The sequence below is a fragment of the Hoplias malabaricus genome, chromosome 5 (genome assembly GCF_029633855.1).
Source record: "Hoplias malabaricus isolate fHopMal1 chromosome 5, fHopMal1.hap1, whole genome shotgun sequence".
NCBI classification, from domain to species: Eukaryota; Metazoa; Chordata; class Actinopteri; order Characiformes; family Erythrinidae; genus Hoplias; species Hoplias malabaricus.
In genome coordinates, this window is record NC_089804.1 from 21,537,530 (window position 1) to 21,552,861 (window position 15,332).

Below are 15,332 nucleotides of genomic sequence, written 5' to 3' on the forward strand. Positions count from 1 at the left end.
TAACCCTGATCTTCAACACTCAGGACCACCACAGAGCAGGTACGGTTTGGGTGGTGGATTATTCTCAGCGCTGCAGTGGTGCGAGTGGATCAGACACAGCAGCTGCAGCTGGAGTTTAACATTAGGAGTGGGCATTAATAATTAAAAGTATAAAGAACAGAATCAGGCTAATGACAAACGACCAGCTGACAAACTCAGTACAAGATAGTCTTTATTTAAGGGTCAACAAGATAAAACATGTTTGGTCCAGAAAGGAAAAACAATAACAATAATATAACTGAGCTTTCATGGTTTCAGACAGCGGTCAAACGAAGCAATGCACACGATGTTAAGAAGTTAATGCACTAAGAATGTTTCAGTCTTCAGCACATGATCACACATGACCTCTTCTGTAAAATCTATGGCGTCAGCAAATCTCAAATCCCTCAAGACATGGTTTCACCACAGCGGTCACTCACGGGGCGCGTGTCCTTCATGTGAAAGTGACGTGACCGGCGAGAAATGAAACAGGAAACCGAACCGCTGAAATGTTTAAGTGAAGCAAATTACCTGAGCACGGACCGTGATTCAGCCAGTAGTAGCGGCTTCTCAAACTGACCAATGTAATATTTAATGCCGATCAACTAGCTCTAAGCATCTGCTTACGATTTCATAGCTTCGTAGAATTGAGGTACTACACTACTTCCTTTATTAATCTACAGCTAACTAACCTTAATATACTCCATACTGTAACATAAAAATATCCAAAGACAAATATCTACGCTCCAAAAACGATAAAAATGGCCCCACGAAGTAGCTTCTGTGGCGTTACTCTGAAACCTACGGGAGTCTACGCAGCACCCGATCGCAAAGCTAACGATTCTTTACGTTAAATAAGGAAAACTAGTGGCGGTAAGATACAGTAGTGAATTTGTCCAATCTAGGAATTTAGCTTCAAGACAAAGGTCTCTCAAAAGGAGGCTTCATTAACAACACAACATTCATTTTAGACGACGAGGCATGGAGCGCTGAGGTCACCACCATGCGTAATTAACGTGTTGTTAACCCTTTCTGCATCGTTTATTCAGTGAGGTTTGATACGCAACAGTCCATCCTCGAGAAACATCAGCTGTTTAGAGGCCGCGATGGGAACCGAGCGTCTGAAGCTACTGCAATGTTGTTATATTCAAACGTTAACATGTTACTACCATCTTATTTTAAAATGATACTTTTACAATAAGGCATTAAGGCCAAAGTGTATGTAGTAGCCACTAAAACATCTTTTCCAGATGAATCCAAAATGGTTTTAGATCACCCCTGTAATAATGAGTCCATCAGCTTGACTTCAGTGAACCATTTCTTCTCAAACAATGAAAAACACATTTCCTCGGAGGACTGGACCTTCCCTTGTCACACAGGTCCCTAACGGACACTTCTAAATTGATGCAAGTGTCATTTCTTAGAACTGAAAGTGAAAATCTGGTTTATTCACATGCTGCCGAGCCGACAAACACACGTTACGGGTCTTCAGACAGCCCTGAACAGTCACGACAAAATAACAAAACGCTGGCTTCTCTTGACTGCATTAGTGGCCTGTGAAGAGAAAACCTTACCACTGCTTGGGTGTGTGTTTAGATGGTGGCCCCACGGAGGAGGAAGAGGAGGAAGCTACTGTCTTTGTACTGATCCCTAAAGGAGGAGAAGAGTGTTTTCGAAAGGAAGGAGGCGCACCAAACCGATTGGGATCGTTCTTGTTCGGCAGGAGCAGAGGATGTTGCTCTCCAACCGGCTGCGGCAAGAAAGCAGGGAAACACACTGTAGTATAAGTGTCTCCGGTTAGAATAAAAAACAAACACACAACCAATAACATGGCAGTTCAGTCCAACAGCACTGGCACACTTCGCTCTCCATCAGCTTGTTCTGCCTCCTGTCCTCCTGGGGGTCTGGTCTGGTTTAAGTGTTCCTGATGCCCAAGGCCTGCTCCAGCTCTTGTCGTCTCTGCTGGACCTGTGTTCAGAATGAGTGGACAATATTCAACGAACACGGTTGACTCTAAACATGTGTCAGGGCAAATATCAGGGCTGGAGACTGCTTTTTCATTCATCCATCCATCCTCTAACTACTCTACCCTCATCAGGGTGCCAGAGGGTCAAGAGGTCAGTCCAAGGCAGGGACATACCTTGGACAGAGCGGCACTCCACCAAACAGTGCAAAACGCTCCACAAGTCGAGGTAAAATTTATTTACAGGTAAAAAATTAAGCTGAAACCCTACGATGAATGGTGCATATTACGACCAGAAACATCTACCAAACAGAAGACAACTCTGAAATCTTCCTGTGAAGTCGTACCTTGGAGTAGAAGTAGCGACACACAGCCTCCTGAGCCCAAGGCTGGAAGTAGAACTCGGCTCTTCTCTCTTCTTCTGGGTTTCCGACCACATCCGTCATCGTCTGAATGGAAAATAGGAATTTTATTAAATGATTTTAAAAGTAGTCCCTTTGAAAACACCTCAAACCTTTGAGACCAAGCCTTCAGACATTGTTTAGATGCACTTTGTCTCTTTGATGCTTTAACACTTTCACTAAAGTGCAAACATCAGTGACCTGTGCTCCTCCCCCCCCCCACTCCGTGTCATTAGGAGTCCAGTCAGCAAGGCACTGGCCCACCACCAAGAAACAGCTGAACAAACAACACAGCCAGGGGATTAATGGCCGGCTGGAGTGAACGTGAAGACGTCTCTTCCTGCCTCCAAGATCCCAAACCCTCCAGTTTAACCTGTGTGTTTAGGGCTGTAATGGGTAGGGATCAGTGATGTAGGGTTAAATATCTGTGCGGTACAGAAAAGAACCTGAATTATGAGTATGTTATGGTTTTCGACCAAAGTGTGCCATTGTTTCCTGCCCAAACTGAAGACTTCTAAATCCATATTTACTCCTCCTCCACTGCAAAATACATGTTCTCATTTCAGTGTTTTAGTGATGTCACAAAACACAACACATATTACTTAGAGCTATTCAACCCACAGCAATGGAGTTACACCCATTCACTCGCTGGCTCTACGTCATAGATGTTAATATAATTTAAAGCACAAATAAACAACGATACATATATCAGTCAATGAATAAATATCTGAACTGACTTGTTTGTTTGTTAATTAGGTGGGCGGTCCTAACCTCACTCTAAAGCAGGATTGGTCAGCTTGGCAAAGCTGGTAAAGTGGGAGGGCCACTCCATGCCCACACTGAATGAAACAATCACGGGTAACTGTACGATCTATCAGCTTGGTTTTGGTTCATTAATATAATTTCTCGTATTATTTTCAAACCCAGAAAAACTGCCTTCACAGCCTCTGCCAGACCTTGTGTTATTTGTCATCCTTCAAACCAACGCCATACAAGTAGTTCAGGGGGAAACGTTCACCAAGAAAAACAGACCACACGGGCCCTTTAAAACGGACTTACCTTCAGGTCCCTGCACTGTGACTGCAGCCAATCGTTGATGAAACCTTGGGGATCTCGGGCGAAGCTCAGCATGAACTCCCTCTGGGTCTTCAACTGATTGATGGTTTCGATGGTCTCGTGGATCTAAAGGTGAAATAAGGTTTAATTCGATATTTACACCACAGTGCCATCATCTCACATCAGTAAATAAACAAATCGGACCGCACTGAAGGAGGGAAACGAAAAGAGCACGAGTGATGAAACTGGGTCAAAGGGGACAGAGATGGTCTAAAAAGCAAAGAGAAAACTGAGTACATCGCTCCCAAGAGGCATTTTTTCCGTTCCGATTTCAGTGGAAAAATGAGACTTTGAATGAACAAACGTGCAGTTTAGTCATGGATTAAGCTTATTCCAAGTCTGCAGTTCTGGCCAGAAACGTTTGAACCTTAGGCTTGTGGTGCAAAGCAATCATTTCCTACTGAACTTGTTTGGATTGGGATCAAACGGGCAAAGTTCATCCACCCGGACCATCTTTATTTAAAGGCTTTAGCGCTGAGAAATGGGAGTTGCAAAATGTGTCACAACAATTGTGTCACAAAGGGATGATGGTTAAACCTAACTGGAGGTTAATAAATCAACAGATCAGTGAAGGATCTCCAACTCCAACAAAACGTAGTAAAACTAAACATCAGCAGGAAACATACACATATTCCTCATTCCCACGGCACAGCCTCGAGTTCCATTGTGTTCCTCCACACACTTCCAGACGAACTGAAAGGATCCAGAACGGTTTCACCGGAAGATGTACAGTACTTTGTAACTGTGGCTGGAAAGGAACAGGGCGTGCTGCAAAAAAACCAGGCCAGGAGACCTTTGGACCTAAAGAAAACAGCAGCACGCTCCCCTGTGGTGTCTGTGAGCAGGGGGCAGCTGAACCAGAAAGAACAAAGCTACAAAAGAGCTGAACTCGAGAGCAGTTACCTTGGCTCTGCAGCCTCAGAGATAAGCCCCAGATCCGGTCTGTGCTGCAGTTATGGTCACTGAGGGCTCACAGAGAGCACTTCTCAGTCAAGGTAACGCAGGGAACGGGCATGTGGTACGCCGAATTAAGGACAGAAATATGGAAGCCGAGCCAATCTAAGCGTAAGGTTACATCCCAAGGGATTTTCAGTGATTACACTACGTTTACAGCCCAGGTTTGTCAACGCTCTGTGTGTTTCTGGCAAATGATTCACTACCCACTCCACAAAAGCTGTCACGATAGAGCTGTCTGTGTGCCCAGCTGCTGACAACACAGCCACCAGAATTTAGTAAGAAGGCACTTTTAACTATTTTCATAATCGCTTAAATACTGGAGATTTCAAATATATCAGCCAAAGCCCAAAAGCAGCCCCCGACAGGACAAAGTTCAGTCCACAAACCTGCAACAAAACATTTCACAATAGTGAGCCTTTCCCTAGAATTTTACCACTGCATGTGTCAACACAGCACAGTCACCCTGTGAGAAAACTTGCTTTGAGGGGGCAGAGGATCAGTCAGCGTGACCTCGCTGCACAACAGGCCTGTGAGGTAATCAACTACAACGTATGACTCACACCAACTGGGTAAGCCCCTCCAAAGAGGCACTGGCTACACTATATCTGCACGGAAGGCATTCATTTGTTGGGAAGGATAAAGGGAAGGGCATAGGATAAATCCCCTAAGAGAACAGTGATGTCTCCTCCCTCAACATCTACGACTGAAGTGCTACTGTGCAACCATAGGATGAGTTATTATCTGTAACCCTTATCCAGTTCAGAGTCGCAGTGGGTCCAGAGCCTACCTGGAATCATAGGGTGCAAGGCGGGAGACATTTATACACCCTGAAGGGGGCGCCAGTCCTTCACAGGGCAACACACACACACGAGACACCAATCCATCTACCAACGTGTGTTTTTGGACTGTGGGAGGAAACCGTAGCACCCGGAGGAAACCCACGCAGACACAGGGAGAACACAACACATTCCTCACAGACAGCCACCCGGAGGAAACTCACATAGACACAGGGAGAACACACCACACTCCTCACAGACAGTCACCCCGAGTGTAAAGAGCAACACCAGCGGCTGGTAAAGTCTTGCCTCAGTCCAGTGTATTTTAACAAGACAACCCTCAAAAGAAAATTTTGAGAGAAATAACACATAAGAGATTGTTTCTCACATCAACAAAATCACAAAATTAACCTCCAGATTTTTAAAAAGTTTGCTGAAGTTGCACTTTCCATCCAGTTTATAAACACGGCAAGTCCCTGCTGTAGAAAGAGCTTCAATCTCAAGAGCATCTCCCTTTTAAATTAAAGTGAAGATGCTTTAATTAGCACAAAACCGAAGTGTAACAGGTGGAAGGCTGAGAACGAGACAAGAAGGAAAGTCTACACCGTTCTGCACGCACCAGGCTCAGAAAAGATGGCGCAGGACACAGTATTATAAAACCTCCTCACAATTTTGTTTATTACAGGAGGAAATGGACCAATCAGGACTCAGCACAATGCAAAAGTGCCCCATGCCCAAGTGGACGTAGCTGACTAATGTTTTACGGCAGTACTTCCAAGTATGTAAACCAACTTTTTAACCTACGGCTGCCATTTACTCAGGTTCGGTGAGACACCGCTAGTCACCGGTTTGCCTGCGTACCTTGTTATCCAAGCCTGCAATCTCCTGCTGGCTGGCAGTAGACAGCAGGAAGGAGTTCATCTGGGCCTTAAGGGTGTCATCCACCTCAACATCAATGTCATAGCAGGCTGTCTTCCTCTGATCGTTGGGGTCCACGCTGGGGGGCAAACAAATAATCAAAGAATGATTGCATTTTGTGTGAGGTGAGGTTAAGATGTCCCAAAGCTGAGAGTGGCAGTAACTTACCTTATCACGTGGTTAATGATTATCGGCTCCGGAGGCATCAGGAGAGCGTGCAGGCGCTGAGGAATCTCAGAGAACTTCATCCTCTGGGTCTCAAAGATCTACAAACAGAACCATTAACAAAATAAAATACAGGCTCAGACAGATTATAAAACAGCACCTGGTTTGAGAGAAATGAGGTATCATTAAGTCAAGCTCTTACCTGCTGGAGGTACTTGTCACAATTTATGAACTCCCGCTCATGGGGGTCCTGCAGTTTGTGGGTCTTCACGTACTGCCACAGAGCCTGGATAATGACTGGCCTGGTCTGGGTGTGGATCCCCAGCATGCGGGCCAGCCTCGGGTCCAGCTTAAACTGGGGTGGCTGGAGCAGAGAGTAAAATATTATACACACACACGTCAAAACAACAAACAACTCTCCATGTTTGTGGGTGTTTTGAAAACAGCAGCTGTCCAATAGAATCATAATGTAGTACATATTGTCATAAATGTAAAGGTTAAATAAATTAACACCACTATGAAAGCTTTACTACATAGTAATAAACACAGCCCCATGTGCTCTCATAACAGTGATGTGGCGCCATCTGGAGGTGACTAAAAAGACCAATTATACAGTAGAAAGGCGAGTGAAACGAACTGCTGCGGTTCAGTGTCTGTACCTGGTAGTCGAGCATTAGGAGGACAGTACAGCGCACGCCTACGTCTCCCGGCCTCTTCACCTGGAAGCCGTCAGTCTCCTGAGTAGTGGGCGTTCTGTGCCACTGTGTGGAAAGGCAGAGATATCTCAGTCAGAGAAGGTGTTTCTGGGTTAGAAAGAAACCTGAGCTGAATGACTTTGAAGCGTCTTACCTCGACCAAATGATTGTCAGGTCCATACAGGTCTTTATCCAACTCGATCACTAAAGACTTGAAGAAAGAAGAGAACTTCCTCTTCTGCTTGGTGGCCTCGTATTTGGATACAGCGGTCTGAGAGTTTTAAAAGGGTAAGCAAACATTTGCCAGCATTAGTAAATGCCAAGAGCAAAAATCCATTAAAGGGTGCGTCTACGATTGTGGGGAAATGTGGTTCTTTCTGATTTGTTTACATTTGGAAGCACAGCATCTTTTAGGTGGAATGGTATGTTTGAGGGGAGAGGAAGAAGAAGCTGTTTTTATTTGTAGGTTTGTAGGAACTCCTGCATGTTTCAATTCACTGTTTGAATTACCACAGAAACTCACTTGTAACTTGAATTTTTTGTAGCATTTTACAATAATGCAGCGAGACATTCCCACATTAAGTGACTGGAAACAGCAAAAATAAGTCAACATTACACCTCATTGGAGACGTACACACAGCTCCAGGGCCCTGGAGGTTGTGGGTTCAATTCCTGCTCCAGGTGACTGTCCGTGAGGAGTGTGGTGTGTTCTCCCTGTGCCTGCGTGGGTTTCCTCCGGGTGACTGTCCGTGAGGAGTGTGGTGTGTTCTCCCTGTGCCTGCGTGGGTTTCCTCCGGGTGACTGTCCGTGAGGAGTGTTCTCCCTGTGCCTGCGTGGGTTTCCTCCGGGTGACTGTCCGTGAGGAGTGTTCTCCCTGTGCCTGTGTGGGTTTCCTCCGGGTGACTGTCCGTGAGGAGTGTGGTGTGTTCTCCCTGTGCCTGCGTGGGTTTCCTCCGGGTGACTGTCCGTGAGGAGTGTGGTGTGTTCTCCCTGTGCCTGCGTGGGTTTCCTCCGGGTGACTGTCCGTGAGGAGTGTGGTGTGTTCTCCTTGTGCCTGCGTGGGTTTCCTCCGGGTGACTGTCCGTGAGGAGTGTGGTGTGTTCTCCCTGTGTCTGCATGGGTTTCCTCCGGGTGACTGTCTGTAACGAGTGTGGTGTGTTCTCCCTGTGTCTGCGAGAGTTTCCTCCTGGTGCTCCGGTTTCTTCCCACAGTCCAAAAACACACGTTGGTAGGTGAATTGGTGACTCAAAAGTGTCCGTAGGTGCGAGTGTGTGAGTGAATGTGTGTGTGTTGCCCTGTGAAGGACTGGCACCCCCTCCAGGGTGTATTCCTGCCTTGTGCCCAATGATTCCAGGTAGACTCTGGACCCACCGTGACCCTGAACTGGATAAGGGTTACAGATAATGAATGAATGAATAAACCAACCCTGAAGTTGGCATTTATTAAATTAATTATTGGCGCTGATAACTTCCTAATAGTTGTAACTGAATTGATATGAGATCCGTCGGTCACAACAGCACCAAAAATATTTTTTGTACGGTCACAAGCTTAACAACGCAACAAGAGCTGAACCTTTTTGGCTCTACAGAGAACCTTTGTCTTTACTGGAGAACCCTTAAATAATCAGCATATTCATAAGTGGGGTATTCCTCAAAGATCGTCTTTGTGAGGATTTGTCCAACAGGAACGTCACTCTGAATTTTTTTGACAAAACTGAGAATTCCTGCAGAATAAAGTGAAAAAACCCAAGAAAAATCAAAAATAAGACCAGCAGCTTACATCCTCAAGCAGTCGGCCTTCCACTCGCAGCTCCCACGATGCTACAGTGCCCTCTCCATCCTCAGCGTCTGGCTTGGCAGGGTTGAACGTGTTGGAGATAAAGATGCGCAGCTTTCTCTTTTGCTGAATTAAGAGAACACATTACAAACGTTTAATTCTGAAACTTAATTATCTTCATCCGCCAACACCATCTCCATGACGGACTCTCCTTTGGCTCACTCTTATTACCTCCTGCCTGAGAGAAACTGTACTTGAAACAAAGCTCAAGGACTTTTAATTAGAGCTGTACATCACGGAGTAAAGGCCATTACGCTGCAACTGAAGAACATTTTATTAATATTCTGATGAGTCTTTGAAAGTTTGCAATATTTTGCCAAAAATGACTTATTTAAGCAGCCAAACACACATCTGCAATTTTGGAAGTTGTTCAAGATGCTCTCAGCACGCAATGAGAACATAATCTGATAGAGGACTCCGTCGCCTATTAAAGTGTTTATGAAATATCAATACTGCAGATCTATGAACACCATTACGCAGACGTCACACTTATATCGGTATTTTAGAGTAAATCTCACTTGCCAAAAAGCACTTAAGCTTAAATTCTTCATGTTAAGATTTCGTAAGTAACTGCGATAATCAGTTTATTAGAAAATGAAAACGACAGTACGACAGTTCGCTTACTTCCTCAATTCTACCATCTTTGCCAACGGCAGCTTTATTAACTTCAAAGCATTGCCTGGATAAAGACTTCAATTACTAGGGGGTAAAGATCACGTTTACCTTAATGGGTCTCTTTAGCGCCTCCTGGATGTCCAGTCTCTTGCGCATTATGGTCTGGTCCAGCTTCCGCTCAAAGGCTAACAGATCCATGTAAGCCTGAGACTCTGGGACCAGCTCTCGGATCTGCAGAGGCCAGAGAAGATGGAGGGAATAACGCAAGACCGATGTGGTTTAGAGTACAGATGCAGCACACCATGCGCAACAACAGGCTGTGAATTTAGTTTAAAGCCACTTACTCTCTGAGGTAGAATTTTATCTGCCATTTTCTTCTTCTTGGCACTAACAGAGAAAAAAAAAACGATGTATACTTTAAATAAAGAGTTTTACTTGGTTCTGAAAACAGCAAAAAAACCAAAAAACAAAACACAAACCAGAAAAACGTTTAAAAGATAAACACAGACGACAGACATAAAGACGTGGATTCTGGAAACTTACTGTTGGTTGCGGTTCTGCTGCTGGACCTGTTGGATCTGAGCCGGGGCAGGTCTCTTGCGAGACGGGTCCATGACGGGCATCCCAGGGCGAGACACCGGACTGGCCCCGTAACCTGGGGGCCCCATGGAGGGCCCTTGAGGAGTCATACGATTGGTTGGAGGCATTCCTGGTCTCTGCAAATAGAGGGAGGAGGTCTGTTAGCTAAACCTATTTATAATGGAGTTTAGACGTACAACTAAATTAAGACATGGAAGAGTGCATCGTGAACATATGACAATGCTTCATAAAGAACAGAAAACGAGAGCAATCCTTCTTCTTCCAAGCTCTAGTGTCACTGCACGATACCAAGCAACAACCGACTTCATTTTTTCTCATTTGAACGTTGCTAGTCACAGCAAATTATCTCCAGATATATTTATGTTCAATTACATTCAGCCCTCATCTGATGCTGAAATAAAGATCACAGGGCACTGAGGAGCAAAGCAGCAAGGTTAATAAACCTATTCGAATTCAGTCTCCGTCCTCCAGAGAGGAGAAACATCCCCAAACAGATAAACCGAGCCGATCAGCGCAGGCTGGAATTTAAGCCATTTGAAGGTCATAGGATTTTATCAGTAACAAAAGCCCCTGGTGGAGGACCAGTCATGAACATGCAAACACATCCTGACCCCTTTACAGGTCACAGCACACGGACACAGCCCTTCGAGTACACTGTGAAGAGCTCGTCTTTATTTACAGACAGAGTGCCTCGCTATTTTTCCATCCTGTAACATATCTACAGGAAAGCAACGCCGCCTAAAATAGTCCATTCTGAATTCACTGGTTTAAAGGCACCATTAAATAAAACACTTGCATTTGGAAATGCACAAAATGAGAAATGCCTTCAAATAGATAACAGTGAGTACTCACCAAGCCATGAGCCAGGAAATCAAACAAGCGACTTCGTGTCTCAGACTGCATGTGAGGATACCGAAAACAACAAAAGCAAACCCAAAGCCAAACCAGCAACTCTTCCTTCTAGATCTCCAACTAGAGACTCTGGGGGTCAACAACTGTCCAGACGGAGCACAGGTTCCCCCTCGAAACAGCAGTAGAGCAGTGTGAGCCTGAGACGTCTTCAAAACCGCGGCAGTCACATTTTACTCATGGTTTGCCGGAGCCCAGCTTGTGTGATGTTAGAGCTGTGCGCCGAATGCCAGGAGCCAAATGTCTAACAGCTCCAGAGCGCTTTGTTGCTGCGTTGAATGGCCATGCTCGCAGAAGCCTGTTATTTTCTTTGTACTGAATGTTGCATTTGTCAAAAGTTTGTCAGAAATCTACAGGATTCAGCCTCTTTTCACAGAAATCCACTCTCCAACCTTGACGCGGAACAATCACTCACCCTACCTAAGCGCATTGAACACGGAGCTGCATTGAAGCGAACTGACGCACAAGCCCAGCTTTGTGCGAACACTGTCAAGGCCGCGCAGAGAAAAGAGCAGAGATGTTCCTTTATGAGAAAACGTGTCCCTGAGAGATGTGAAAAGACAGGCAGGGAAAAAAAAAAAAAAAAAACATAATAAAGTGACTAACATGACTATCATACAGTGCCTGCCGTTTAATCGCATTCCAGTGAATTTCTGTGTAATTAAAATGCAAAAACGTAAACAAAATCATTTACAATCGTTTGTTGTGGAATGAACGGTTAAAGTAAAATATTCATGGCACTTAAAATCACTAGATATTCGTTCATCCATTCATCCGCATTAACTGCATCATCCTGATCAGAGTCACTGTGGGTCCAGTGCCTACGTAGAATCACTGGGCACAAGGCTGGAGCACACCACACTCACCCAGTCACTCACACACCTTCACGCTCCCATTTCAGGAAATATTCCTGAACCTTTTACCTACTGATAAACGAGCAGTGAAAATAACCACAGGTTACAACAATCCAGTCTGAATTGACGAGAGGGGGAATACAGCATCATATCCTGGGGAATAGAAGACGTTCTGAGGTTTTCTCGAGAATGGAGGAGGCGTTAAGTGATGAAACATTCGGTTAAATTAAAAGCTCAGCAGGTGAATGAAGCACTACGATCAAATCCATAATACGACCTGAAGAACCACTCTTGAAGTGAGGAGACATTTCTGGTTTCGTGCACCATAGTAGCCTCCATATGTATTATTATGAACGTGTCCTACTCTTTAACTTACCATTAAACTGTTCCATAGAACAGCTGTGACACTCTAAAAACTCCAGGAGCTCTGCTGTGTCTGATCCACGCTGTGTGACGGCAGTGCGCGATTCAAGCAGCCCCTCCCTTCTCCGTTATTTTCACAGAGGTTTTTCCATCCAGTGTGAATCCACATAAACATTACTAACATGGAAAAATTACATCACTCCAGCACCCCACGTAAAAATAATCCCGTCTGAGAGTTGTTTTATGTAGCATCTTGATCCTTGAAAACAACACAAGGGAGTCTTTGCCGCAAACTCTCATACTGTTAAAAATACATTTCTCATAAAGTAATGATATTTTCCCCCCTCAAAGTGCTGCTTCAGATTTGTATTAAACTCCAAAAGCAATGATCCCCAACCAGAACAACTCTAAACTAGCTTGTTAAACTTTGTTTATTACTAACTGTATATTCAAAATCAGTGTTTGTTTTCTTGGAAATAATTTCTAAATCTGCAAAGTTACTTTTGTTTAAGGTGAAAGCTAATAAAATAAAACATTAAAACATCCCCCTATAGTTTTACACCTTCCCGTGTTTATTTCTTACTTCCATCTTTCTTTATCTGTGGATAAAACCTGCTTCTCTGACCTTGCACACTACGATATTTTCCATTCCACCTTAAAACAGTGAAGCACTTAACGCCACATTCTGGGGCCTGTGTGAATCTACCTCGTATTAAAACATCATGCAGGAATAAAAGTCAAGCATTTTATACTCGCGTTGAATGTGAAATAGTGTTTATTTTGTCACAGACTCGAGTTTTTTGTACTGAATGAAAAAGCTAACGTTATCTTTCTCCATCTTCCGTTCCACCTTAAGACGCTTGTTGTTACTACATAAGGCAGAGCAAAAAAAATCGAACAAGGCGGCAATTTCTGTCTGGACATTTGTGAACGACATTATTATGGAATAAAAGCTCTATTTACCCGAATATATTTATGTAACGCTTCATTTTCTGGTGCACTTTGAAAGATATGGAGGCTGGCTCTATAATGCTACATTAGCTACTGTAGCACTTAAGGTGGAATGGAAAATTCCAAATAAACGCTGCAAAGAAAAGGGACACCATATTTCTGTACTTTTTCTCTATTGTTTACCATTATATTCTGTTGCTTTTTAATGGGTTTATGACTTTTTAAAGCGTTATAAAGCCGAGTTCCATGGCCCTGGACCCACGGCTCTTTGTTCTCTCTCTTACCGGGTAACCGGGCCCCGCCATTGGGGAGCGGTACAGGTGATTCTGAGGGGCCCCGGGGCCCATCCTAGCGGCGGGTGTTCCGGGGCCCATTCCCGGTCCTCCGCCCGGTACCGGCGGTCCAGGTCCCATTCCTCCGGCTCCAGCTCCTGCACCGCCTCCCGGTCCTCCTGGGGGTCCTCCGGCTCCAGGCGCCGCGGATTGAAAGCCTCCACGGGCCGCCATCTTCTCCTCCTCACCGCCGGAGCTCCGCCTAAACCCGCCACCCGAGTCACGTGACCAGAAGCACGCTCCAAACGGTTCAAATGTGTCCTACCTAGGGCACTAAGAAGGGAGCGCATATGGAGCCTTCCGTAGTGATATCGCTAAAGTCCAATTGAAGGCCAACCGCTAACAATTTAAGATATTCACTCTGTATAATTCACAGCAAGAAAAATAGCTACACGGAACTGAAAATAACAATGATTACAGATGTTTATTCATCTTCTGTTTTTCCTTATCCTGTAAAGTTACTATTTTCAGAGATATGTGTTTTTATTTGGACAGCGACCATACATTCAGCATCTACAAGAAACAGAGATATGCAAGACTTCCTCACACTCTTTTAACAAACCGTTCCTTTCATCCAGAAACTATCTGGCGTTCTTCCAGCCGCAGGATTGGATTCTGTGAAAACGCTGAGGAGGGAGAAATAGTAGGACACAGTGGACCAGCAATTAAAATACATTCCGCAATTAATGCTTAGCTTTCCGTTGAGCTCACATAAAAATTAGCCGACTCTAAAGCAGTTAATGTAAATTTACTTAAACTGCTGTTGTTTTCCCCTCAAATAGAGTGTCATATTGTGGTAGATATTGCCCACAAGAGGTCATTATAGTGCACAGTTAAATATCCCTGCAGTTACACTTTACTCTTGGCACAAATGTTTGCAGACACCATTTACAATGAATAAATGCAGCCTCTGTGAAGAATCAGTGCTATGCTCTGAAACCTAGTCCCTCTCAGGAGAGTAGAGACTGCAGCAACAGGGACACAATACCTCTTTAATGCCCTTGATTTGAGAAGACGTGGAAATGTCCACAAAGCTTTGGCAACCTCATGTAGTCTGTTTCAAGGTTCTGGACCCTCCGACCCCCGGGACAGGACAGAGTGGTTACTGTACATTATGTGCTGTACTGTGTGTGCAGAATCACAAAAACGGCACTAATACAGCCTTACAGTACACTGACATACTGTACATTGTGTCGTTGTCAGGTTCACAATTTATTTGTCTTACTTAGGAATGAGAATGTTCTGTTTGAGCAACATTTCGTCCCATTATTCTTCGCCTCTCACTGTATAAGAACGAGACGAGAGACGTCCTCTTTGATCAATTAGTTTATTGTGTTGGCCGTGTAGATCCCGGTGCCAATTAAACGCTCTGAGCAGTCGAATGAAAACATCATCCATCAACAGATACTTGAAGCCAGAGCTTTCCTTGGCAAAGGCCACATTGGATGAGGAGAGACGGTGGAGAATAGTGTCCTCCAGATTCATTTAATCAACACAGAGGAAGGCAGCGTGGTTAAAAGGGCTGTGTCTTAATAAATGAAACAGTAACCTACTTTATCCTCCATGGAATTGAAGGAAATGGAGGAACCATCACCAAAAAGTGAAGGTGAAGTTGTGACAATTGTTACCAGAAAAAGGAAACAGACACAAAATAAGACATTTTACACTACCACCCTTAACATATTTTTATATTAACATATTTTGTAATAAACTGTATATATATATACGCATATATACTATATGTTTGTCCCTTGGTGTGTAAATGTTTCTGTTTATGGTGTAAGATATTTATTTTTATTTTTTTTTTGAATTTGTAGAAAGCATCCAAGCAAAAAAATCCCTGCCAAAGCAACTCCACCAAAT

At 44.3% G+C, this 15,332-nt stretch overlaps 1 protein-coding gene across 1 annotated transcript; it reads right to left on the minus strand.

Annotated features, from left to right (window-relative positions):
* Positions 1–201: 201 nt before the first annotated feature.
* smarcd1 (SWI/SNF related, matrix associated, actin dependent regulator of chromatin, subfamily d, member 1) lies at positions 202–13,681 on the minus strand. Its single transcript, XM_066672183.1, has 13 exons — positions 13,422–13,681; positions 10,004–10,176; positions 9,805–9,847; positions 9,569–9,691; positions 8,789–8,911; positions 7,164–7,280; positions 6,974–7,075; positions 6,517–6,678; positions 6,318–6,415; positions 6,093–6,228; positions 3,442–3,564; positions 2,329–2,430; positions 202–1,986 (listed from the first exon to the last, which is right to left on the minus strand). The coding sequence occupies exons 1-13, from the start codon at positions 13,641–13,643 to the stop codon at positions 1,933–1,935; spliced, it is 1,578 nt and encodes a 525-aa protein (XP_066528280.1). The 5' UTR covers positions 13,644–13,681; the 3' UTR covers positions 202–1,932.
* Between the last annotated feature and the right edge of the window lie 1,651 nt (positions 13,682–15,332).